The sequence below is a fragment of the Oculina patagonica genome, chromosome 10, assembly GCF_052425735.1.
Source record: "Oculina patagonica isolate OP01 chromosome 10, crgOcupat, whole genome shotgun sequence".
In the NCBI taxonomy this organism is placed as follows: Eukaryota; Metazoa; Cnidaria; class Anthozoa; order Scleractinia; family Oculinidae; genus Oculina; species Oculina patagonica.
The window spans coordinates 4,911,415-4,939,202 of record NC_135767.1 but is presented as its reverse complement, the minus strand read 5'-3'; the positions used below and the strand labels follow the sequence as shown (position 1 = coordinate 4,939,202).

Here is a 27,788-nt window from a genome sequence, read left to right as displayed (position 1 = left end):
TAGTTAAAATAAAAAATTAACTGAGATCAAAAATTAACTGCAACATCTGATAAACGTTAGCCGTCAATATTAATGTGACCAATTTTAGATCAAGCAAAATGACACCATCAAACTAACGTCCCTTTTAAATTATGAGGTTAAATCGACATGTAAACGTTCTTAAACCATGTCAGATGAAAAAAACTAGGTCTGCCTGTTCCTTTTAGAGAAAACTTCTTCCATCAATGCGGAGAAACTGTTCAAATTGTACGATGGAGTGGAGACATTTGTGATGTTCATTGGATATCCTCGCAGTAGTCACAGCTTAGTAGGCGCCATATTGGATGCACACCCAGAAATAATCATCCCACACGAATACGATGTGATAAAAAATTGGGGAAAATACAGGTCATTGAGCATTACACAGACAAAGATGCAAAAATATCAGTTATTTTTCGACCTTCATCAGCTTTCCAAGGAACAAGCAATGCATGGAATACGTGCTAGTAACAGCAGTACTTTCCTTAAGGAATATGAGTATACTTACCATATTCCTGGCTTATGGCAAGGAAAATACGAACAGAGAATAAAGGTAAAAAAATTCTTTCAAACTACATTTTGAAATTCGTAGTTGAGTATTGTTACGTTGGCCATAAAACTCATAAAACGTGAAACTTCAAGGCTTTCACGTTTGATCATGTTTTTCATTTGTTGGCTGATTAGGTCTTTCATACAACCTGCGTACACTAACAGCATTTTGTTCGCGGCCCAGTGCAGTTTATTCGTTTATAAAACTCATACATTGGGTGACCCACTTCCTCTCGCCATTGGCCAAGAAAACAATAGGCCACTCTCCCTCTAATTTATTTTATCTAATTTAACTTAAAAAATGAATGGAAATAAAGGTTTCCGAGTGAAAAAGTGCCTTTCTGCAAATTTTTTGAAAATATCAGGAGCGATTGGTACGTCTACAACAAACAGACGTACTTAATGGGGAAGATGAAGCGTGGTTTTATTGAACACTTAACACGTTTTGTTTTCTTTACTAGTATTTTGTTGTTGTTGTTGTTGTTGTTGTTTTAAATTTTAATGGAGATAACAAGGGATATAATTATAAGTATTTTTCTCACATTTAATCACCGGCAATAATCTGTCGTGATGGTGAACTGGGCTTGCGCTCTCAGTGACCTAAAGAGCTATGCTGGCCGGGACTGCGGAAGAGGGTCTCAATGGGGTAACGGTTAGCAGTCAAGTTAGCTTTAAAACTGCAAAAAATTTAGCCGTTAGGCGAAAAAATTGAAAAATTTTAATCGTTTGCCGTGAAAAATGTTAAACGCAAAAAATCCAGCCACTTAAATGAAGGTCTCAAGATCTCTTGTCAAGACGTTTTTGTCTAGCCTTTATGTGATTTAGTACCTAGAAAGGACGGTATTCTTAATTAGGCAAACCGGAAGTGTTTGAAGTGTCTTAAAGCAATGGAAATTAATTTTTTACGCGTCTGTTACCCGTAATGGAAAGAAATTGTACTCTAAGTCGTAAAAAAAGCCAAAACATTAACCGTTTACCGCCCGTAAATGCCACAACCCCATCGAGACCCTCTTGGAATGCAGTGGCATATGTAACCTTGCCGCATGACCCAAAAATGACTCCCCTGCACAAGTGATGTAGTGAACGTCGGCAATTTTGAAGGGAACTCCAAAACGTACCAAAAGCATGGGCTGATTTCGTTTTCACCCCTAACTGGTTCCAATTATCTATGACAAGTTTTCTTGTTGTTTGGAATAACTCTACAGGGCCGTAACTAGCAAGAGGCAAGACGAGGCACTAGCCTCGTCTAGATTTTTACCCAAAATTTAAAACAAAATGTGTTATGTTGGGAAAATAATACCCAGTTGAGCAAGATTGATTTTTCTCAAGAAATACCTCATATAAAAATGTCTCTGAAAGAATATAAGAGCTTCTAGATTCAAAAATTTTCTGGAGGGCATGCGCATGCCCCCTGAGCCCCCGAGCAACATCTTTTCTCGTCTACTATGGCAAAGACCTGGCTACGGTCCTGCTTTATCAGTGGGCATTTTTAGTGCCTTTAAGCGGTACCTTAACGCAAATTTAACCCCTACAAGGGACAGCAATCACCTCAGCCACAAAATGTTTTAAATGGGAGTGCCCCTTTTCCCCCGGGTAGTCGAGGGGTAAAAACTTAGATGAATATTTCTACTGTTAATTTGGACTGCAGACATAATTAGTTAAATTATAAAAGCACTAATAAGTTGTGTTTATTGTTCTTGTGACAAATCGTTAATTATATTTGCAAGGTTATTGGCGACAAGAAAGGAGGTGGGACCTCAATGGCATTAGCTCAGAACCAAATGAGCATTCTGGAAGAAATCAGTCAAGTCGTTCAAGTACCAATGAAATTCATACACGTCACCAGGAACCCCTTTGACATCATAGCAACCAATTTGCTTCGCTCTACACAATCACGTGACGTTGTTAGAGAAGATGACGTAAAAGTGAGGACAATTATTAAAAAACCATTCACTTTAGATCATAATATCAATACTGATTTGTACATCAATAACGACAATTGACAATAACTGACTTGTCCCAAAGAAGATATTTGCTTTTAATTACTCCCCCAAGCGTCGGCCGTGCCAATTTGCAGTTTTGATATCGAAAATGGCCTATAACTTTGCAATAATTTTTGATCCTTTGATTGGCTAAAAAAGGTCAAAACCGGGGCCTTTTCCAAAAATCTGGAACAGACGCACCTTATGGCCTTATTTTTACTGTTAAGTTTAGAAAAAGAATGTACTATTTCTTGAAGGGGTACCATTTTCTGTTAAAGGTAGATAAAACTGTTACCCGTTAAATGGTTTTATAAAACTGTACAGGTTTGGACCATTCCCGTATAAACTTTGTTCAGTAGACTCCACCCCTCTCCCCTCCGAGCTCCACCTGTCCCCCCCACCCTCAACGTTCATTGTGAAGTTTGCACAGCTTTTTCCCACATCAATATCCAATATTGTGATGGTTCTACTCAGTCGATACCTGCTTACGATAAAAAATCTTTTTGTTTCCATTTCAACAGATAAACAACACGGAATTGCTAGACAGCAAAATTAACAAGTACTTCCAACGAGCATCTACTAACCAACGCGTCAGGGAACGGTACGGAGATGCTGTTCTCAATATTCCGGCACACGAAACAGTGCTAAGACCCAGGCAAACGTTGGAAAGATTGTGTGACCATCTGGGAGTCACGTGTTCTGAGGATTACATCGAAAAATGCAGCAAGATTTTATATGGAACTCCTTCAATCACCAGAAACACGGTAGTTTGGACCGAAGAGCAGAAAGAGCGCGTCACAGAAATGATGAAAAATTACCCTTCTCTGAAAGACTATTCATTTGATAAATATCCTAGCTAACTTTAATGTTCTTTGGAAAAGTCTGCGTTCGACCCAAGTGGCCCATTAGGCCGGAGCCCATCCCCGCGGTCTCCCCGCGGCCGGTTTCAGTAGCATGAAGCGACTTGGAGTATTTCTACTCCCCTCTCAGTGGATGGGATGCTAGTAGATCGCAATGTTCTTAGCTTAACATTATATGCCAGCTGCTAGCAGTAGCATCAAATTTGGGCTGTTATAATATACCGTATTTTCTCGTTTAAACGCCCCCGGCGTTTATTTCAAATTTGGCCTGATAGAGCCGGCGTTTATTTGATTCCAGGAGTTTGTTCAAGCCCTATGTTTCTTAGAAATGATTTTTATTCATTATTTTTGACAGTAATATATTAAGACATTACTTTTAAAGTACGTTAAACCTTTTATAATTGTTTAAGGGGTTTATTTTCAAATACAGCTTGGAGACCCGGCGTTTATTCGGGGCCCGGCGTTTAATCAAGAAAATACGGTATTGGTCCGTTGTCTGTTTTGAATTTTTCATTTTACTGTTGACTTATATAGGTAGCCCTATCCAGATTTGCTCGGCAACTTTCATTATACTTTCATTGTCCCCATATATCAGTTTTAAAGCAGCGTTTTGCAAAGTACTTTAAGTACAGTCAAAATTCCGTTTCCCTTATTTGTCCCCAGGCCTCCTTTCTTTGTTGGGTGGTGGTGTACTCCCTGTAGTGGACTATTGCTGGTTTTCACTGTCACGCCAGTAACGCTACTGTCACGCGCTGCTAAAAAATAAATCCAAGACTATTGAGTCAAAAAATAAAGAATATTGCAGGTTGTAAAAAAAATACTAGATAGTTAACGTGTCCCCCGTACGGTATTCAGTACTTGGGTTACCCGTCAAAATAGGGAGGCTTCGAGTAACTTTTTGAGGCTGTAAGTATATAAAACAGTATAAAGATTTCACGTGTTGGAGTATACATGTACAAAAGGGTAGGAGAGACTCTTAATTGTAAACGACCTTACCTTTTTTTATTGAAGTTTCTATCAATTTGAAAGCAATTTGTACTTAAAAAAAATGACTGAATATCGCGACAAAGCCCCTTTAATAATTATGTACACTGTCTTCTCTTTTGCCTCACGTTGAAAATTGCTCTCTAAAATTATTAAATGTATATTAAGAAAAGACTCAAAACTCACTACTTCGCTTGACTCATGCATGACAAGATTAGAAACAACCTTTTTATCTTTTTTACACGGACTCTCAATCAAGCGGAGAAACGGAATTTAAATTTCAATAAATTTGTCTAAATCCAAAGCAATACTTTGTGCTCAGTAAGGCCATCCCCTTTTTTATCGTCGTCCGACCGACCCAGATTTTCGCGTTTTCAAAAAAAAAATGTTATACAGAAGGTAATAAAGGCAATGGACACATTATTTTAAATAATGTTTCATCCTTTTTACGCTGTTCTCGTTTGAGTTTAATCACGGCGTCGATTTTTCCTTCCTCCATTGCCGCCATGTTGACTTTGTAACCATGTCTTCTTGTTTCCAGGCTCCACGGATATAATGCTGAGGTACCGGGCTTCCTAGTTCCAGACTCCTTATCCACTTTTTTTTTTTTTTTTTTTTTTTTTTTTTTATTTCGACCGACCGACCCAAAATCAGAAAACACATACGACGATAAACGAAAAAAAGGGGATGGCCTAAGAGATCAAAATTTTATGAAGTTCATGTTGTTCCGAATTGATGCTCTCTGCAAAATGCTCAAGGATTCCAATTTCGAAAGTAAAAACATACCTTTTCGATACCGTGAAAGGTTTTGATTAATCATTGGCAAGACGGGAGTCAAATTATCATGTCTATATACAAGTACTGAGGTGGAATATGCAAAATTTATAAAACTGTCTGGATACTTAAAATATATGTTATTCGCTGCCGGTGTTGTAGTAGATTTGGACCCTCTAGATTTGAACCCAGTTGTCAATATACGCTTACGAATTCGAACTTGAAGCTCCCGTTCCAAATCCCCTAGCAAATATCACACAACACAAGTCATGATTTTATGAGCAACAATACTTTATAACGCGAAGCGGTGGTGTGAACTTTGTTTTTTTCATCAATACGGTATCAAAGATGAAAACAAAATTTTAAATACCAAGCCTGATTAGAAACGGTCACCTTTTGTTGTGCATTAGGTTAGAAGTATTGTTTGGAGAATACCTATTTTTCGAGTTGGGAACCGAGTTACGAACTGAGTTAGGAACCAGCGGCGGGGGGGGGGGGGGGGGGGGGGGGGGGGGGGGAGTGTAGACTTCCTGTAGTGGATTATACGGAGAGGCTCCGAGTACCTTTTTGAGGCTGTAAGTGTAATAATAATAAGATAAGGAGTCTCACGAGTTGGAGTATTCAACAAGGTCACGAAAACGACATTTCAAAATATCTCGAACAGACCTACTAAACGGTTAATTCTTTTGAGGTTATTCAAGTAAAAAATTAAGAAAAGAGGCGCACTATATCCCTTGTGTAGGTGAAAGGGGCAAGTAATAAAGTTTTCCTTTCTGTAAGAAGTTGTGTTGGGTGGATAAGTCGCGAGCACTTATTCGAACTACATGCATAGCACTAAATTATAATAAATTATACTGATGCAAACAATTAGCCAAACGAAACAATAGACAAACAATGCTCCCAGCCCCAATCGTCTCTGACAAACTCACGCTACCCTACAAAATCAATCAGGCTTTACGAGTTTTGTATAATTTGTCGAACCTTAATGGCCTCACGCTTAGAAGAGAATTAAATCAGCGAAGTTACAGCGTATTTAGAAACACAACTTCCCACGTAAAGGTGAGCTTTGTTACTTACTTTATCAGTTACTTTGGAACACCAACAGTTTTAGCTTTTCGTACTCCCAATTTTTGCAAGCAGAACTGAATAACAACTCGCGCAAACAATAGAAATTAAAGCAATGTCAGATAATTTTAGGTTCTGGACAGTTGTCTATGAATTACACCGCAATACTTGTTTATTTAACGGTAAATGAGTCGAAAGATGGAATCATCAATCATTTTACAAGAGGTTTTAGTTCAGAACAACGAAAACTTTACCAAGCCTATTTCTTACGGAGTACTGCTTTTCATTTAGTCAGATCTATTGAAATTTAAATTCCCTTTTCCCGCTTGATTGAGAGTGCGTGTATAAAAACGGTTAGCGGTTGTAATGTTCAACCAAAAGTTTATCATAACTTCTACTCTGCGAAACTGCAATAATGAAAAACTCTTGAAACGTGAAAAAAGTCTTCTTGAAAGTTTACCTTACTGCACTCTGCCTAAACGAACTGTTTTAAAACAGACCCGTGCTGCCCGACCCCCTCCCGCAATGGTTTCATAGCTCAGTGCTTACACCGACGAGGTTCGCGAGGAATCCAACCTAAAAAATACTCAGCATTTTTGCAGCTGGACTTCAAAATTGATTTCTCACGCTACACGTACGACATCAAGATGGCCGCGAGAAGACTTCCACGTACGTTTAAAAAAATGACACATCCTGTAGGTTTTAGCAGTCTGAATAGTTGACGTATTAAAAAAAATTGTTCCTGTGAATATTTAATAGTTCGTGAGGATGAAATAACAGAAGTAAGTTTCAGATGTTTACATCTGTTTTTAGCCGCCATTATGGTGTGCCCCTGCAGGACACTAACAACGTTATCGCGTTTCATACTGAGCTCTTTAAATATGAATTACGGAATATCGTATAGACTTGAAACTTGGCGGACAATGTTATCTATTAATCTTCTATATTTTGGTGACTTTTGAGGTGTATAAAAAATCGGACTTTCAAGCAGAAACGATAATTCTTTCACCATTTTACTCCGAAAAAATACCAACATTTTTTAGTAAAAAACATTTGGGGGGTTATATAGGCACTACCATTCTATATCAAAAATACATAATGCCTATTCTGTATCAAAATTGAAGAATTTTTATTCTGTATTGGATCTTCAACGCATTCATAAGGCCTAAATAGTGCATTTTCATTGGGTCCATTCCTTTGAAATTTTTATGAATTTTACAATAACTATTTTTGCAAAGATAAAGAAAAGACTTTCTTGAAAGATCGCGAAACCGAGAAAAACGGTGCTTATGATAACACTTTATGTTTTACCACGTGAAAATAAATAGTAACCATGCTTGATGTTTTCAGATCCGATAAAAGCTCTTTGCATTTTGAGGAGACCTTCTAAGGGAGAGGGGAGAAGGTGGGATATTATAAAACATATCAGCTCGAGTTAGGGTACATGTAAAATATTGCAAAATTGGATTTTCTAGTGCTTTCAGTGATGTTCAGCAAACCATTTTTAACAAAAACGTAACAATAAAAAGTAAATGTGGTAGAATATAAACTTTAAAAGCGTCGAATTGCTTTGTTTTCTTGTTTTCTTTGTTTTCTCTAGAGAAGGGGGGGGGGGGGTGCACGTAAGATGGGATATATATTTTTTTTTAAAAAAATAGAAGTTCCAGAGAGGGGTTTTTAGAAAAAGGGCTTAAAACGAGGGAGTTAAGTTAAGTAAAAAGTAAAATAAAACTTTATTTACACAGGGTGGCCCATTCAGCTCAAAGGCTGGTCTCCATAGGGGCCCTGTATCTTAAAAAATAAAATTACATTAAAGAATTTTCATGAACTATTTACGTTAAAAAAGCCTAATAAAAATACAATACTAGAAATGTAGAACTAGGGAGGGGCTAATCTACTTCTCTCAAGTCTTAATTAAATATTGTAACTATTTATTTGTGTTTAGATCTGTTGATTTATATTTTCATTTTCAGAAAATAACCAATGGCTTCCAAGAGATTTCTTTTGCTGTTTGCGTCACTGTTGGTAATGAATGTTTTGGTTCTTTATATTATCAACAGCAAAACAAAAAATAAAGCATCCAAAGTTCCAGAAATACCAACATGGAAAGAAAACGCAAATATCTATAGCAACATCTTTACTCCCACTTCAACACAGAGTCTTAAAAATGGTAAGTTACTAATACCTTGACGTGACTGGGGCGAATTATGGAAATTCAGAAACACTAGGTGGGAAAGGGAGCAGGGTATGTCGGTGGAAATTCGAAAATCTGGAAAATTTGAGACAATAAAGTTAAGGTAATGAAGAACGTAGTGACGGTTTCCGTGCAGGGAAATGTCGCAGCGACAAAATCACAACGTACGCGCACAAAAGAATAAAAAGGTTAGTACAATATGCCCGGGGGGGGGGGGTGCTCCCTATAATGGCTAATATAGGTAAATGACAGAGGTACCTTTTCTGTCAAAATGGTATATAAAAGGGTAAGGGGTTGAACATCGGGGCGGAGCCTCCCCGCGCCGTATAAAACTGTTTTGAGAGACCCTCCTCCCCCCCCCTCCACCACCGGACAATATGTCCCTGATACGTTTTCTTGTGTGTACATGTTGTATTGTAGAAAAGACTGCCATTTTAAAAAATATACAGTTCGTCATATTTTCAAACCCTTTTTCGATATGTTGCAGTCAAGTTTTAATCTCAGTTAATTTTTTTATTTTAACTAGTTATTTTTTATACTTGGTTAATAAGTAAAAATGTAAAACACCTTCTCTCCCTTGATGTCTCATAACCACCGCCTCCTCCCCCCAATCCTTACTAACCCTCTCCTACTATCTGCTATTATCCCCCTATCCTAAGTACAATCATCTACCTTTTTTTTTCTTTTTACTAGCCTGCACTGGATTTGAACTCTCAACCTTGGGATTTGCCGTCCAACCCCTTATCCACTTTGCCTCGTAGGAAACGTTGGGTGAACCACTATTTTCTCAAATATATGACTACAACCCATACGCTAACCCTTACCCTATTATTTACCAAGTATTATAAAATCAACTAGTTGGAAAAAAAAATAAACTAGTTAAAATAAAATAAAAAATTAACTGGGATCAAAAATTAACTGCAACATATACATTAGCCGTCAATATTGCTGTGACCAATTTTAGATTAAGCAAAATGACACCATCAAACTAACGCCCCTTTTAAATTTAGGGTTAAATCGACATGTAAAGGTTCTTAAACCATGTCAGATGAAAAAACTAAGTCTGCCTGTTCCTTTTAGAGGAAACTTCTTTCTTCAATGCGGAGAAACTGTTCAAATTGTACGATGGAGTGGAGACATTTGTTATGTTCATTGGATATCCTCGTAGTAGTCACAGCTTAGTAGGCGCTATATTGGATGCACACCCAGAAATTATCATCCCTCATGAGTACGATGTGATTAAAAATTGGGGAAAATACAAGTCATCGAACATTACACAGACAAAGATGCAAAAATATCAGTTATTTTTCGACCTTCATCAGCTTTCCAGGGAACAAGCTATGTTTGGAATACGTGCTAGTAACGCCAGTACGTTCCTCAAGGAATATGAGTATACTTACCATATTCCTGGCCTATGGCAAGGACGATACAAACAGAGAATAAAGGTAAACAAGTTTTTAAAGCTACATTTTGAAGTTCGTGGTTGAGTATTGTTACGTTGGCCATAAAACTCATACATTGGGTGACCCACTTCCTCTCGCCATTGCCCAAGGAAACAATAGGCCACTCTCCCTCTAATTTATTTTATCTAATTTAACGTAACATATGAATGGAAATAAAGGTTTCCGAGTGAAAAAGTGCCTTTCTGAAAATCATTGGAAAATATCACGAGCGATTGGTACGTCTACAGTCAACTCTCTCTAAGACGGACACAATCGCGACAGGCCGCAGCTGTAGAGCTTCTACAAACTGTAATACTGTAAGTAGAAAACGACCTCTTTAGTGCCCAGAGAACTAATCCGTCAAAGCGTCATTGTTTTTGGTTAATAAGCCTGGTACACACGTATCCTTAGGGCGCTGACTAACTTTGCTTTAGGTCGTTACGAAGTCTGGAAGTATTTTCACTAATAAAAAAAGTATAAAACACTTCTCAAGTTTCCGTTAATGATTTCAAAGTGTCCGTTGTTCGTCTTAGAGAGGTGTCCGCCTTATAGGGAGTTTGGTTACAGTAAAATGACTGAAAAACGGAAGGGACCATCACTAGGTGTCCGTCTTATGGAGGTGTCCGTCTTATAGTGGTGTCCGTTAAGAGAGAGTTGACTGTACAACAAGCAGACGTACTTAATGGGGAAGATGAAGCGTGGTTTAATTGAACACATAACACGTTTTTCTTTACTTGTTTTTTTTTTGATGGAGATAACAAGGGTTATAATTATAAGTATTTTTCTCACATTTAATTACCGGTAATAATTTGTCGTGGTGTCGAACTGGGCGTGCGCTGTTAGTGACCTAAAGTACTGTGCTGGCCGGGACTTTGGAAGAGGGTCTCAATGGGGTTAGCAGTTAGCCGTAAAACTGCCAAAAATTTAGCCGTTAGGCGAAAAAATTGAAAAATTTTAACCGTTAGCCGTGAACAATGTTAATCATAAAAAATCAAGCCACTAAAACGAAGGTCTCAAGATCTCTTGTCAAGACGTTTTTGTCTTGCGTTTTATGTGACTTGGCACCTAGAAATGACGGTATTCTTAATTAGGCAAACCCGAAGTGTTGGAAGTGTCTTAAAGCAATGGAAATTAATTTTAACACGTCTGTTACCCGTAATGGAAAGCAATTTTACTGTAAGTCGTAAAAAATGCCAAAACATTAACAGTTAACCGTAAATGCCACTACCCCATTGAGACCCTCTTGGAATGCGGTGGCATATGTAACCTTGCCGCATGAACCAAAAATGACTCCCCTGCACAAGTGATGTGGTGATCGTCGGAAATTTTGAAGGGAACTCCAAAACGTACCAAAAGCATGGGTCGATTTTGTTTTCACCCCTAACTGGTTCCAATAGACCATATTCGTATTCTTGGTATTGGACTGGAACTAGCTTGCAATGGAGGCTAATGCGGGTAATCTTTTCAAATGTAAATGACATGAAGCTGTTTTTAATGATATTCCCCCGCATGAGCCTCCATTGCAAGCTTGTTCCAGTCCAATACCGAGAATACGAATATGGTCTATTATCTATGACAAGTTTTCCTGTTGTTTGGAATATATATAACTCTACAGAGCCGTAACTAGCAAAAGGCAAGACGAGGCACTTGCCTCGTCTATATTTTTACCCAAAATTTAAAACAAAATATGTTGTGTCGGGAAAATAATCCCCAGTTGAACAAGATTAATTTTTCTCAAGAAATACCTCATGTAAAAATGTCTCTGAAAGAGTTTAAGAGCTTCTAGATTTCAAACATTTTCTGGAGGGCATACCCCCTGAGCCCCCGAGCAACATCTTGCCTCGTCTACTATGGCAAAGGTCTGGCTACGGTTCTGCTCTATCAGTTTGCATTTTTAGTGCCTTTAAGCGGTACCTAAATACGAATTTTAACCCCTGCAAGGGACAACAATTACCCCAGCCACAAAATGTTTTAAATGGGAGTGCCCCTTTTCGACGGTGTAGTCCAGGGGTAAAAACTTAGATGAATATTTCTACTGTTAATTTGGACTGCAGATGTAATAAGTTAAATTATAAAAGGACTAATAACTTGTCTTTATTGTTCTTGTGACAAATCGTTAATTATATTTGCAAGGTTATTGGCGACAAGAAAGGAGGTAGGACCTCAATGGCATTAGCTCAGAACCAAATGAGCATTCTGGAAGAAATCAGTCAAGTCGTTCAAGTACCAATGAAATTCATACACGTCACCAGGAACCCCTTTGACATCATAGCAACCAATTTGCTTCGCACTACACAGTCACGTGACTTTGTTAAAGAAGAAGACGTAAAAGTGAGTCAAATTATTAAAAAAACCATTCATTTTAGATCAGAATATCAATACTGATTTGTACATGAATGACGACAATTGACAATAACTGATTTGTCCCAGACCGAGGGGGAGGGGGTGGGTGGAAAGTGCCCGCGCAGACTTTGAACGCTAATCTTTTTCAAGATTTAACTAAACGCCGTCAAACTTTGCGAGTTTATCTAAAATTTACCTGGAAATAATTTGATAGGATAGGTTGTTGTGTCGGGAACTTGACGTTACCATGGCAACGGCATTTTGACAGACATGTTTCCCCAAATTTGTAATTTTTGTTTTCCTATTATTGAAAATTAACTTTAATGCAATTATTTTCACCTTTTTTATGTTTTTTCCACCGTTTTAATTGATTTTGAGTACTTTTCAGTAATTTGGGCGGTTTTCTGACGTTTTGGAAAAATTGTTAAATCCAAGGTGGCGGATCCAAGATGGCGGCTATTTTGACATCATGATATAATTGTCACGTGACGTCATCATCTCACGTGACGTATATCAAAGACTAGAAGATACGGAGGGGGGGGGGGGGAATCTGTAAAAATCCAAAAAAGCCCGGTCTGAATAGGATGAATTTTTCCCCTAGTGTCGACAGTGCCAATTTGCCGTTCTCATAAATCTAAAATGGCCTATAACTTTGTAATAATTTTGGGTCCTTTGATTGGCTAAAAAGGTTAAAACCGGGGCCTTTTCCAAAAATCTGGAACAGTCGCACCTTATGGCCTTATTTTTAGTGTTAAGTTTAGTAAAAGGATGTACTATTTCTTGAAGGGGTACCATTTTCTGTTAAAGGTAGATAAAACTGTTACCCGTTAAATGGTTTTATAAAACTGTACAGGTTTGGACCATTCCCGTATAAACTTTGGTCAGTAGACTCCACCCCTCTCCCCTCCGAGCTCCACCCGTCACCCCCACCCTCAACGTTCATTGTGAAGTTTGCACAGCTTTTTCCCACATCAATATCCAATATTGTGATGGTTCTACTCAGTCGATACCTGCTTACGATAAAAAAATCTCTTTGTTTCCATTTCAACAGATAAACAACACGGAATGCCTAGACAGCAAAATTAACAAGTACTTCCAACGGGCATCTTCTAACCAACGTGTCAGGGAACGGTACGGAGATGCTGTTCTCGATTTTCCGGCACACGAAACAGTGCTAAGACCCAGGGAAACGCTGCAAAGATTGTGTGACCATTTGGGAGTCACGTGTTCTGAGGATTACATCGAAAAATGCAGCAAGATTTTATATGGAACTCCTTCAATCACCAGAAACAAAGTCGTTTGGACCGAAGAGCAGAAAGAGCGCGTCACAGAAATGATGAAAAATTACCCTTTTCTGAAAGACTATTCATTTGTTAAATATCCTAGCTAACTTTAATGTTCTTTGGAAAAGTCTGCGTTCGACCCAAGTGGCCCATTAGGCCGGAGCCCATCCCCGCGGTCTCCCCGCGGCCGGTTTCAGTAGCATGAAGCGACTTGGAGTATTTCTACTCCCCTCTCAGTGGATGGGATGCTAGTAGATCGCAATGTTCTTAGCTTAACATTATATGCCAGCTGCTAGCAGTAGCATCAAATTTGGGCTGTTATAATATACCGTATTTTCTCGTTTAAAAGCCCCCGGCGTTTATTTCAAATTTGGCCTGATAGAGCCGGCGTTTATTTGATTCCAGGAGTTTGTTCAAGCCCTATGTTTCTTAGAAATGATTTTTTATTCATTATTTTTGACAGCAATATATTTAGACATTATTTTTAAAGTACGTTAAACCTTTAATAATTGTTTAAGGGGTTTATTTTCAAATACAGCTTGGAGACCCGGCGCTTATTCGGGGCCCGGCGTTTAATCGAGAAAATACGGTATTGGTCCGTTGTCTGTTTTGAATTTTTCATTTTACTGTTGACTTATATAGGTAGCGCTATCCAGATTTGCACGGCAACTTTCATTATACTTTCATTGTCCCCATATATCAGTTTTAAAGCATCGTTTTGCAAAGTACTTTAAGTACAGTCAAAATTCCGTTTTCCTTATTTGTCCCCAGGCCTCCTTTCTTTGTTGGGTGGTGGTGTACTCCCTGTAGTGGACTATTGCTGGTTTTCACTGTCACGCCAGTAACGCTACTGTCACGCGCTGCTAAAAAATAAATCCAAGACTATTGAGTCAAAAAATAAAGAATATTGCAGGTTGTAAAAAAAATACTAGATAGTTAACGTGTCCCCCGTACGGTATTCAGTACTTGGGTTACCCGTCAAAATAGGGAGGCTTCGAGTAACTTTTTGAGGCTGTAAGTATATAAAACAGTATAAAGATTTCACGTGTTGGAGTATACATGTACAAAAGGGTAGGAGAGACTCTTAATTGTAAACGACCTTACCTTTTTTTATTGAAGTTTCTATCAATTTGAAAGCAATTTGTACTTAAAAAAAATGACTGAATATCGCGACAAAGCCCCTTTAATAATTATGTACACTGTCTTCTCTTTTGCCTCACGTTGAAAATTGCTCTCTAAAATTATTAAATGTATATTAAGAAAAGACTCAAAACTCACTACTTCGCTTGACTCATGCATGACAAGATTAGAAACAACCTTTTTATCTTTTTTACACGGACTCTCAATCAAGCGGAGAAACGGAATTTACATTTCAATAAATTTGTCTAAATCCAAAGCAATACTTTGTGCTCAGTAAGGCCATCCCCTTTTTTATCGTCGTCCGACCGACCCAGATTTTCGCGTTTTCAAAAAAAAATGTTATACAGAAGGTAATAAAGGCAATGGACACATTATTTTAAATAATGTTTCGTCCTTTTTACGCTGTTCTCGTTTGAGTTTAATCACGGCGTCGATTTTTCCTTCCTCCATTGCCGCCATGTTGACTTTGTAACCATGTCTTCTTGTTTCCAGGCTCCACGGATATAATGCTGAGGTACCGGGCTTCCTAGTTCCAGACTCCTTATCCACTTTTTGTTTTGTTTTTGTTTTTTGTTTTTTTATTTCGACCGACCGACCCAAAATCAGAAAACACATACGACGATAAACGAAAAAAAGGGGATGGCCTAAGAGATCAAAATTTTATGAAGTTCATGTTGTTCCGAATTGATGCTCTCTGCAAAATGCTCAAGGATTCCAATTTCGAAAGTAAAAACATACCTTTTCGATACCGTGAAAGGTTTTGATTAATCATTGGCAAGACGGGAGTCAAATTATCATGTCTATATACAAGTACTGAGGTGGAATATGCAAAATTTATAAAACTGTCTGGATACTTAAAATATATGTTATTCGCTGCCGGTGTTGTAGTAGATTTGGACCCTCTAGATTTGAACCCAGTTGTCAATATACGCTTACGAATTCGAACTTGAAGCTCCCGTTCCAAATCCCCTAGCAAATATCACACAACACAAGTCATGATTTTATGAGCAACAATACTTTATAACGCGAAGCGGTGGTGTGAACTTTGTTTTTTTCATCAATACGGTATCAAAGATGAAAACAAAATTTTAAATACCAAGCCTGATTAGAAACGGTCACCTTTTGTTGTGCATTAGGTTAGAAGTATTGTTTGGAGAATACCTATTTTTCGAGTTGGGAACCTAGTTACGAACTGAGTTAGGAACCAGCGGCGGGGGGGGGGGGGGGGGGTGGGGGGATTGTAGACTTCCTGTAGTGGATTATACGGAGAGGCTCCGAGTACCTTTTTGAGGCTGTAAGTGTAATAATAATAAGATAAGGAGTCTCACGAGTTGGAGTATTCAACAAGGTCACGAAAACGACATTTCAAAATATCTCGAACAGACCTACTAAACGGTTAATTCTTTTGAGGTTATTCAAGTAAAAAATTAAGAAAAGAGGCGCACTATATCCCTTGTGTAGGTGAAAGGGGCAAGTAATAAAGTTTTCCTTTCTGTAAGAAGTTGTGTTGGGTGGATAAGACGCGAGCACTTATTCGAACTACATGCACAGCACTAAATTATAATAAATTATACTGATGCAAACAATTAGCCAAACGAAACAATAGACAAACAATGCTCCCAGCCCCAATCGTCTCTGACAAACTCACGCTACCCTACAAAATCAATCAGGCTTTACGAGTTTTGTATAATTTGTCGAACCTTAATGGCCTCACGCTTAGAAGAGAATTAAATCAGCGAAGTTACAGCGTATTTAGAAACACAACTTCCCACGTAAAGGTGAGCTTTGTTACTTACTTTATCAGTTACTTTGGAACACCTACAGTTTTAGCTTTTCGTACTCCCAATTTTTGCAAGCAGAACTGAATAACAACTCGCGCAAACAATAGAAATTAAAGCAATGTCAGATAATTTTAGGTTCTGGACAGTTGTCTATGAATTACACCGCAATACTTGTTTATTTAACGGTAAATGAGTCGAAAGATGGAATCATCAATCATTTTACAAGAGGTTTTAGTTCAGAACAACGAAAACTTTACCAAGCCTATTTCTTACGGAGTACTGCTTTTCATTTAGTCAGATCTATTGAAATTTAAATTCCCTTTTCCCGCTTGATTGAGAGTGCGTGTATAAAAACGGTTAGCGGTTGTAATGTTCAACCAAAAGTTTATCATAACTTCTACTCTGCGAAACTGCAATAATGAAAAACTCTTGAAACGTGAAAAAAGTCTTCTTGAAAGTTTACCTTACTGCACTCTGCCTAAACGAACTGTTTTAAAACAGACCCGTGCTGCCCGACCCCCTCCCGCAATGGTTTCATAGCTCAGTGCTTACACCGACGAGGTTCGCGAGGAATCCAACCTAAAAAATACTCAGCATTTTTGCAGCTGGACTTCAAAATTGATTTCTCACGCTACACGTACGACATCAAGATGGCCGCGAGAAGACTTCCACGTACGTTTAAAAGAATGACACATCCTGTAGTATTTAGCAGTCTCAATAGTTGACGTATTAAAAAAAATTGTTCCTGTGAATATTTAATAGTTCGTGAGGATGAAATAACAGAAGTAAGTTTCAGATGTTTACATCTGTTTTTAGCCGCCATTATGGTGTGCCCCTGCAGGACACTAACAACGTTATCGCGTTTCATGCTGAGCTCTTTAAATATAAATTACGGAATATCGTATAGACTTGAAACTTGGCGGACAATGTTATCTATTAATCTTCTATATCAGTTTAAATTTTCTATTATTTTTTACTTTTTTTTGTGCGGGGTAGAGGGGATGAAATTTTTGAGCGATATTTTGGTGACTTTTGAGGTGTATAAAAAATCGGACTTTCAAGCAGAAACGATAATTCTTTCACCATTTTACTCCGAAAAAATACCAACATTTTTTAGTGAAAAACATTTGGGGGGTTATATAGGCACTACCATTCTATATCAAAAATACATAATGCCTATTCTGTATCAAAATTGAAGAATTTTTATTCTGTATTGGATCTTCAACGCATTCATAAGGCCTAAATAGTGCATTTTCATTGGGTCCATTCCTTTGAAATTTTTATGAATTTTACAATAACTATTTTTGCAAAGATAAAGAAAAGACTTTCTTGAAAGATCGCGAAACCGAGAAAAACGGTGCTTATGATAACACTTTATGTTTTACCACGTGAAAATAAATAGTAACCATGCTTGATGTTTTCAGATCCGATAAAAGCTCTTTGCATTTTGAGGAGACCTTATAAGAGAGAGGGGAGAAGGTGGGATATTATAAAACATATCAGCTCGAGTTAGGGTACATGTAAAATATTGCAAAATTGGACGTTCTAGTGCTTTCAGTGATGTTCAGCAAACCATTTTTAACAAAAACGTAACAATAAAAAGTAAAGTAAATGTGGTAGAATAAGCTAGAATATAAACGTTAAAAGCGTCGAATTGCTTTGTTTTCTTGTTCATGCATTGCCCGGTTTAACCATCTAGAGAAGGGGGGGGGGGGCACGTAGGTTGGGGTATTTTTAAAAAAAATAAAAGTTCCAGAGAGGGTTTTTAAGAAAGGGGGCTTTGAAAAGAGGGATGGGGCTAATCTATTTCTCCTAAGTCTTAATTTAAAATTATAACTATTAATTAGTGCCTAGATCTGTCGATTTATATTTTCATTTTCAGAAAATAGCCAATGGCTTCCAAGATATTTCCTCTGCTGTTTGCGTCACTGTTGGTAATCAATGTTTTAGTTCTTTATATTATCAGCAGCAAAACAGAAAATAAAGCATCCAGAATTCCAGAAATACCATCATTTAAAGAAAACGCCCGTATCTATAGCAACATCTTTATTCCAACTTCAAGACAGAGTCTTAAAAATGGTAAGTTATTCATACCGTGACGTGACTGGGGCGGATTATGGAAATTCAGAAACACTAAGTGGGAAAGGAAGCAGGGTATGCGCAGGAAATTTGAGCATCTGGAAAAATTGAGACAAAAAAGTTAAGGTTGGGACAGTTTGCGTGCAGGGAAATGTCGCAGCGATATTGCAGTGACAAAATCACAACGTACACACACAAGAGAATAGGACGTGTTACTACAATATTTCTCTGCTAGATTTCCTTGTGTGTACATGTTGTGTTAAGTGCATCCTCGGAGACCCAGGGGCAGCACGTCGGGCCGAAGGGGATTTTCGGGCGAAAAATTACAACAAATTCGGGAGAGCTCCTGGCCACTTACTCTTACCGAACCAGTTTTGAAGTGTTTGAACTCCTTCCTTCTGATTGGCCAGAAAAATAGTTTTCCGGCAAACCAGCGAAGAGGACCACCAGAGCAACTCTGACGTCTTCTTGCACGAAGATTTTTTCCTCATCAGTTCGTCGTATTTGCTTGGCCCATGCATGGGATTTGTAATCTTACAGTACAAATAAATGTTGTTGTTGTTGCTGAGTACATTTCTACTAATTTAAAAAATAGTTTGTTCTATTTTCAAACCTTTCTTCGTTTGCGAACTCAGCTGACTCGTCCCCAGTCGTCTCTTATGCAAAAGTTGCAAGAAGCGAAGGATGACATGTACACTCGACGGACTCAAGAAACGACTGGGGACGAGTCAGCGAACTCAGTGTTTACATGTACATTGGCCATCGAAGTTGCAGTGACCTATTTTACATCAAGCATGCGGACACGTTCACACTAACTCCCCTTCAGAAATTATGGGGTTAATGGAAAATTTATAAGTTTTAAACCCAGATGATCGAACTAAGTCTGCCTATTTTTTTCAGAGGAAGCTTCATCCCTCTCTTATACAGAGAAACTCTTCAAATTGTACGATGGAGTGGAGACATTTGTAATGTTCATTGGATATCCTCGTAGCAGTCACAGCTTAGTAGGCGCCATATTGGATGCACACCCAGAAATTATCATGCCGTTTGAGTACGATGTGATAAAGAATTGGGAAAAATACCAGTCATCGACACTTAAACAGAAAAACATGCAGAAATATCAGTTATTTTTCGACCTTCATCATCTTTCCACGGAACAAGCTATGTTTGGAAGATACGCGAGCGCCAATACTTCGCTCTTGGAGGAAATTCAGTACACCTACCATATCCCTGGTTTATGGCAAGGAGGATACGAGCAGAGAATAAAGGTAAACAAGTTCTTTAAAGCTACATTTTTACCTCTCGCCATTGGCATCCCCCACGAATTGGCACTTGCCACTTGCCAGCCAGCTCCCTCTCATTTATTTTTATTTTATTTAACCTAACAAAATGAATTGAAATAAAGGTTTCTTGAGAGTTTAAGCTAGTGCCTTTTTGCAAATCATTAGGCAATACTGTTGATCAGGAGCTATTAGCAAGTTTGCAACAAACAGACGCCGTACTTAATGGGGAATATGAAGCATGGTTTAATTGAACACTTGATAGGTTTTTCTTTACTAACTTAAGATGTTTTCAGTCTTTGGCTTTGTTGTTGTTGCTGCTAGAACTGTGAGGTTACACTCGACTCGCTGATCAACATAATAAAAGAAACGCGTCGATTTCTGACGATTTATCAGAAACGAAGCCGAGAGTGAAGAAGCTTGGAAACGAGTTTGTGGCTGCAGCCGCGTTTTTTTGGCGCGAAACTCTTAACGATACAATAATTTTTAATTGTTCAGCTAGCGATGCACTTTGGGATAAAGTGTTCTGTTGTCAACCAATCAGATGCGAGTATTTACGGAAGCAGTGTTAAAAACGGGCTATTGAAATTTACTAAATTTCTAGAACGGGGTATCATTTTAATGGAGATTATTTCTGAAACAGTGTCCATATTTGGAGACCCGAGCGGTACATACCCACCCAAAGCATACCCGAGTACCCCTACGTAAACGAGGGTTGGTGCTGAATTTCGAGCTTATGACCGTTATTATGCATAAGGCCATTCACCCCGAGTACCCAACTACTGTTTCGTTGGACTGTAGGCATAATAAGATAAGTTAGAAAGATCATATTAGTTGTGTTAATTGTTTTTGTTATAAATCGTTAACTATATTTGTAAGGTTATTGGTGACAAGAAAGGAGGTGGGACCACAATGGCGTTAGCTCGAAACCAAATGAGCGTTCTTGAAGAAATCAGTCAAGTCGTTCAAGTACCAATGAAATTCATACACGTCACCAGGAACCCCTTTGACAACATAGCAACTTTGTTGCTTCGCAAAACACATTCACGTGACATTGTTAGAGAAAAAGACATAAAAGTAAGTGAAGTTATTAATATACCATCCAATCCATTTTAGATCATAATATTAATACTGACTTGTACATCAATAACGATAATTAAAAATTACTAATGTGTCCCAAAAGAAATCTTTGTTTTGCTCCCCCAAGCGTTGTCCGGGCCAAGCTTCAATTTTAATTATCGAAAACGGCCTAATTTTTTTTTTTTTTATAATTTTGCATATTTTGATTGGCCAAAAAAGCTGTAAGGCAGAGCCTTTTCAAAACTCTGGAACAGAAGCACCTAGCGGCTGATTATCTTTTTTAAGTATTTTAAGTGAAAAGTTTAGGAAAGAGATGCACTATTTTTTATCGGTTGGTTTACCATCTTCTATTGAAGGTATATGAAAGTGTTATCTTTTCTGTCAAGAGTGGAATGTAAACTGAGTAAAGGTTTGGACCTTGGTGTGCGGTCTCCCCGTATGAAACTTTGTTCATACCAACCCCACCCCCCTTCCCGTTAAACATTAATTGTGAAGTTTGCACAGCTTTCCCCCACATCAATATCCAATATTGCGATGATTCTACTCAGTCAATGCCAGCATATGATAAAAATGCGTTTGCAGTAGTATCATGCTGCATAATACATTACAGTAAAAACCCGCGAGTAAGAACCTAACATTTAAGAACCTGTTAGGCTAAAATTTGCAAATTAGATACCATTTTTATAAGAACCTATTTAGCCTCAAATTTGGAAACAGGTTCTTATTTTCTAAAATTGATTAAAAAATGTTTACCTTTTGAGAAATAGGTCTGGACAAAGCATTACTGTGCATGTATATCATGTCATATTCTTAATGATAAGATCTTCATTTTTACATAAGGACTTATGTGGTATGAAAATTTTATGCAAGGGATAGGCCGAATACAATGATTTTAATCTCTATAACAATGTTGAATTTTTTTCTTTAGAAATTAAGAACCTAATTAGCCTAAATTTGTGTAATTAATAACCCTTTATGTAAGAACCTGTTTTGGCTAACCTGAAAAATAATAGGTTCTTACTCGCGGGTTTTTACTGTATTTTCTCTTTTTGTTTTCATTTCAACAGATTAACAACACGAAAAGGCTTGACCGCTATATTTCTTACTACTTCCGACTGGTATCTTCTAACCAACGCGTCAGGGAACGGTACGGAGATGCTGTTCTCGATATTCCAGGACACGAGACAGTGCTAAGACCCAGGCAAACGCTACAAAGATTGTGTGACCATTTGGGAGTCATGTGCTCTGAGGATTACTTGAAAAAGTGCAGCAAGGTTTTGTACGGAACTCCCTCAGTCACCAGAAACACGGTAGTTTGGACCAAGGAGCAAAAGGAAAGGGTCACAAGAATGGCGAAAAAATACCCTTTCCTGACAGAATATTCATTCGATAAATACCCTAGCTAATCATAACGTCCTGGGCTAATCATTATCCCAGGGGGGGGGGGGGGCAGACAAGTGGCGTGTCTGTTTGTATATTCGAAATATAAAGAGATGTATGGGAATATTGAAAGGGTCTTATTATCGTTAACCTTTTTTTGATTTACACGTTGTAACGTGTAGTAACAGTCAACGCAAAACCCTACAAATCGCTTAAATTCGCCATTTTGACAAACGACAAACTACAACAAATGAAGTAGGTTTACGTTTATTTTGAGGTTAAAATAGACATTACTTGAAATGAGTTTACGATATAAAGACCCTTTTAATATTCAAATACATTTCTTTATATTTCGAACATACAAACAAACACGCCACTTGTATGGGTGCCCTGTGATCATTTTATTCCAGCTGCTAGCAGGAGTGTCAAATTTGGGCTGTTATAAAATATTGGTCCGTTGTCTGTTTTGAGTTTCTCATTTTGCAGTTGACTTTGATTGGTAGGCCTGTCCAGATTTGCTTGGCAAGTTTTTAGCACTTTTTGGGATTCTTGGCAACCGTTTTAAAACGACCAACTCTTCCTAAAGTCAAATACAGTCGAAGCTCTCGTAAGCGGACACCCTCGCGGGACGCGAAAAAAGTGTCCGCAACTGGAGCTGGCCGCTTACGAGAATGGTTCTGGTAAGCGGCCACAAGAGGTGTAGGGGATAGGTGGCCGCTTACGGGAGCTTACTCAGCTAACAATAACCGGACGGACAGGGATGACGAAAAAACAAGCACTAAAGTATGGTACTGAAACTATTGTTAGGTCCTGTAATACCATTGTCACAAACAGCGACGTGAAGGTGATTGAAAAAACCAAGATACAGAGGTTGTAAAAAGGATTTTCTTGGAGTGTCCGCTAACGGGAGCTTAAAAACAAAGAAAAGTCGTAATCTCTGAAAGTGTCCGCGGCCGCTTACGGGAATGTCCGCTTACGAGAATGTAAAAATGCCGAGTTTGTATGGGAGCTAAAACGGGGTTTCAAACAAGATGGCCGTAAATAGAGCTGTCCGCTTACGAGAGTGTCCGTTAAGAGAGCTTCGACTGTAGCATATTTTTGGCAAACTTTGGGCTTATTTGAACTAAGATGTATCATTTTGAAGCTTTGAACATTTACTCATTCGTAATATGGTTATCATTCAAGAGGTAGGGGGAGGGTGCTTATCAAATATTTTCAAGTGGCTGTAAGCTGTAACACACTTTTATTATCTCCATATATCAGTTTTAAAGCAGCGTTTGTAAACACAATAGAGACATGACCGGCACCGGAAACCGCGCAAGAAAAACCTCCGGCACCCAGGGTAGTAAAGTTCTTATAGTACAGTCAAAATTCCGTTTCCCTGATTCGTCCCCAGGCCTAGCTCCTTTGTTGAAGCATGGTAGTGGGCGTGGAATTGTGGGACTGTTGCGTTTGTAAAGTCAAACCGCGCGGTTCGCCGCCTAACCATCAAGCACCGTGCTCCCTGTTCCCCAGTTTTTAACCGACGAAGTAAAACGGCGCAGTGGGGACTTGCGAGATTTGTCGATAATCAGGAGAAAATAGACCTTTTTTACCGATGCGGCGGCCATTTTGGTTCCTATTGTTTTAAAAAACATTCTGCGATACTCAGGGGGTAAATTTATACGTATTTGCCCCCTGGGCATCCCATAATAGTTATTTGAAACAATAAAATTCAAAATGACTGCCGTATCAGTAAAACGGTCTATTGTTTCTGTGAAAATGTATTTTCTGACGGTTAAAGGGACTGTGTCACGACTAATTTAAGTTTATTTTATTAAGTTTTACCAAGTACTCGCTATAAAACTTAATGTTGCAAAGAATTTCTTGTATGGATCCAAATGGCAAAATCATAGCTTCATTGCAACCAAATGCGACTCCCGGGCGTTATAATTTCAAGCAGGAGCCCATTACCCTGTTTCAAGCTAAAAGCAAACGAGATTTACTTTGAAAACTTTTCAGCCCAACAATAATTCAAATACCCATATCGCAATCTTGTTCAATCTTCGTCACTTTTGGCCATCCGCACCTTCTTTTGTATTTGCTGTGTTATTGAAATGTCCCTTCACTGTTGTAAGAGCTTATTTTCATATTTGACCGAATTTTAAGGTCATTTTCCATGCGTAGATTTGGCTGAGTGAAAATCCGTGACACAGTTTCTTTAAGTGACATAAATGAATAAGTCAGAAATTAATAATCTCATAGCACGACTGAGCGGGTCGGGTCGCGGGTTGTTATAGGATGTTCATGGAATATTTTGGTGCTTGGCGGGAGATTCTTCCTTTTAGCACGTTTTTTTATTAAGTTTTTGTTTAAACAGCTTTCGTAAATAATTGTAAAATGTTTAAGTTTATTTCGGGTCTCGTGCTGCTGCATTAAATGAGGAATAAGTTTGCACATTTTTTGGCCACTTAGAAACAGTGGATTTTAGGTGCTTTTTCGTAACTGGCGTAGCATAGCTTCTTATCTTAGAATCACTAGTTTTTACTTGCTATGTTTCAAATTGTAATTAGGATACATTTGCCACAGATGACTGACTGACGCATCCTCAATAACGCCTCTTCACAATGAATGTCTCGTAATATTGAGCTAGATCAGATTTGGTGGTTTCCAAGTAACTGTTCACGGCGAGAAACATGTAATAAACTATTCTTTTCCTATTCATAAGTTATCTTTTATCTTCTGGAACTGATTTAATCTTAGGGATAAACCTAAATTATGCTATTCACTTCCTCGCATGCGATTGTCTGAAGTGATTTTCGCTTTTTTCTCTCTCCTTCCTCACTCTGAGCAATAAGACAAAAAAGGGCAAAATAGTATCTTGATCAGTGTAACATTCTATATATTCGGTTGTTTTGTTCACGTAAGAATCCTTTAATGTATGCGATGTAGACTTTAAAACAGTACCTTTTCTTCTCGTTTTTGTCTTTAAGTGTCGATTCGGGACAAGCGAATTAACATGGACTGCCGGTTTTGCAGCCTATATTGTGTTCTGAGGATTACATCGAAAAATGCAGCAAGATTTTGTATGGAACTCCTTCAGTCACCAGAAACAAGGTAGTTTGGACCAAGGAGCAAAAAGAGCGAGTCGCAAAAATGATGAAAAATTACCCTTTTCTGAAAGAATACTCATTTAATAAATACCCTAGCTAATTATGTTGCGTTTTTTTGCCCGCTGGTAGGTTAAGGTTTCTCATTTTACATCTGACGTTTATCAGTGTCAAGTAGCAGTCACAATCGTTGAATGAATTTTGGGACGAGTGAAAGGAATTTGTATGTTATATAAGACAGGGGGCGCAAACGTTTTCAGTTGGTCTTACCATGGGAGTGTCATCCCATTGTTTAAAGCTACGCTTCCTAACTGAGTATATTCTCACGCAACTTTGGTTGAACAATCATTCAACACAGAAGTTGTCAGCTACTTTAATTTTTTGACATATTTCCTTAGAATTTTTTACGACCCCCTTGGGAAACATAATCGATTCTGCATGCATTGCGTGCCATTTATTTCAAGTTTGTCGTTCGTAAGCCGTCTTGATCTTCCTCAGTCACGACCGTCGAATGATCCATGTTTATTTTGGGTTTAAAGTATTAAGTGATTGAGGATTTATAACTAAATCTCGTAACAAAGCTCCTTTAGTAATTGCGTACAGTCCGTACACTTTCCTGTTGTCTCTTTTGTGGAAAGTGCTCTTCAAAAACAATGCTTAAAAAGAGAAGATGTTGCTTCAAGACGTCCTTATAGGAGGGGTACCTGCTTATGGAGGTAGAACGTTATTAATTAGTTGTTATACCCCCTCCCCCTCTAACTACGATCCGGCGAGCGTACCATACATACACAAGCCTATATACCCAAGCCTAGTCGGATACTAAACTACACCGACGCTGAACAGAAAAAGTGACAAAAACATTGCAGCATTACAACAAAATTAGTGATATTAGAATAGCGTGAACTGACATTATGGTACGGTTCCCAGAAAAATGAATATTTGAGAAGAAATCAATTAAGTCGCCGTTGGTCCTCCAATGGGCTACTGACTCGCTTATTAGAAACGTATTTGATAACAGAAAACTCAAATGCTCTGTGAAATTGATTGTACATGTACATGAATGTTGGGATTTTGCTCGAGTCAGTTTTGCTTAATGTAACGCAGAAAGCGTTGCATTGCCATTTGCCAAAAAGGGAACGCATAACGCCATTTTTTGCGACCTGCAATGCAACATAATGATGCGTTGCAAGTTGCAAGAAAAGTAGAACTATCCTCTACTTTTTGCGACAGACAAATTGCTGCGCGCGACATGTCATTCGTCACTAGCAGCGAAATTTTATTAAAATGAGGCAATCAGAGGTAATACTTCCTCGCGGGAGATTTTGTGAAAAGAACTTCGAAAGTGTGACACCCCTCTGCAACTTGCAAAGTTTTTCAGTCGTCATCGTTGCGTTGCAAGTCGAAAGGAACATTGCGTCGTGTAACATGAAAGGGGGTCGTATGGCGCACTAAAGTCGAAGGCGTTAACCTGCGACTCTGTTTGGCGAGGACTTGCGTACGTGCGCACTTGTGTTGAATTGTAATAACTTGCGTTCACAATGGTTAAGGTCAAATTTGTACGCAAGTAGACGCACGTTTTTCACCGTTTGGCAACCCAACACAAGTCTTGTTGTTAACTTCAGGTACTCCATGCAGGGACAGTAGAAAGACTGGCTCAGGGCGGACAAGTCGTCAAGACAAGAACTATATATCTGCCTTAAAGCATCTTGAACAAAAAACTCGGGAGCTTAGTGCGTCTGATAGTTCGTCCCATTTTACACTAGACGCATGAAACAGCAGAAGCAAAATTCGTCCGGACAGATTATACATCACTGGTACAAAATGCCCCCCCCCCCCTATTTTGTGGATGGGGACAGGAGGGCGGGAGCTCGGGAGAAAAGGAGCGGGAGAAGAGGAGGGGGGAAGCGGAATTTCCAATGTGGGGGGAACTGGAGGAAATTAAAACATTTCGTTGTATTTTGCAAAAGAAATGGAACAAAGAGGTGGAACCTATACGGAAAGGGGCGGGAAGCAGGAGAAAAATGTTCGGGAACGGGAAAAATGTACGGGAGTTCAGACACCCCCCCCCCCCCCATTTCCTGACAATGAAAAACCAGTGTATCTTTTTTTCCCAATCATTGTTATCAACAGACAGCCATATCAATTTAACACAGCAACATTTTATTATTACAAAAAAATAATATAAAGAATCATACATTGAATCTGTGAGACTCGTCCTTTTCTCAAATATTTCTAAAGTTGATTTATACATATTTTTTTACAAACTTTGTTTTAACGCATGCACAGATTAGAAGGCTATTGGTAGTATATTTTGCATCATTTATAAGATTCCCTTAGGTCGACAAAGCTCTAAATGAATCATTGCCTTGCTACATCAGGGACTCAATTGTAAAACCTCTCATCGTACACTGAGATCTTTTTCTCAGTGACTTAAAAAAATCTTTTGCATTCTTGAAAATCATAAC

General features: G+C 38.4%; 3 protein-coding genes and 1 pseudogene across 4 annotated transcripts in view; 3 read left to right on the top strand and 1 right to left on the bottom strand.

Annotated features, from left to right (window-relative positions):
• The window catches only part of LOC144628340 (uncharacterized), a 63,216-nt gene extending 59,049 nt beyond the window's left edge, over positions 1 to 4,167 (top strand). The window contains exons 3-5 of the mRNA XM_078486442.1: positions 207 to 571; positions 2,295 to 2,492; positions 3,071 to 4,167. Coding sequence (XP_078342568.1) covers positions 207 to 571; positions 2,295 to 2,492; positions 3,071 to 3,409 — 902 coding nt within the window. The 3' untranslated portion in view covers positions 3,410 to 4,167. The remainder of the gene's footprint in view (positions 1 to 206; positions 572 to 2,294; positions 2,493 to 3,070) is intronic.
• LOC144628301 (uncharacterized) overlaps positions 1 to 27,788 on the bottom strand; it is an 84,296-nt pseudogene that overhangs the window by 47,938 nt on the left and 8,570 nt on the right. The gene's annotated exons all lie outside the window — the stretch shown is intronic.
• On the top strand, positions 6,164 to 13,777 carry LOC144628334 (uncharacterized). Its single transcript, XM_078486436.1, has 6 exons — positions 6,164 to 6,226; positions 7,583 to 7,637; positions 8,206 to 8,402; positions 9,507 to 9,871; positions 12,002 to 12,199; positions 13,263 to 13,777. The coding sequence occupies exons 3-6, from the start codon at positions 8,216 to 8,218 to the stop codon at positions 13,599 to 13,601; spliced, it is 1,089 nt and encodes a 362-aa protein (XP_078342562.1). The 5' UTR covers positions 6,164 to 6,226; positions 7,583 to 7,637; positions 8,206 to 8,215; the 3' UTR covers positions 13,602 to 13,777.
• On the top strand, positions 16,350 to 22,260 carry LOC144628336 (uncharacterized). The gene is made up of 5 exons (XM_078486439.1): positions 16,350 to 16,412; positions 18,298 to 18,494; positions 19,395 to 19,762; positions 20,654 to 20,851; positions 21,922 to 22,260. The coding sequence occupies exons 2-5, from the start codon at positions 18,308 to 18,310 to the stop codon at positions 22,258 to 22,260; spliced, it is 1,092 nt and encodes a 363-aa protein (XP_078342565.1). The 5' UTR covers positions 16,350 to 16,412; positions 18,298 to 18,307.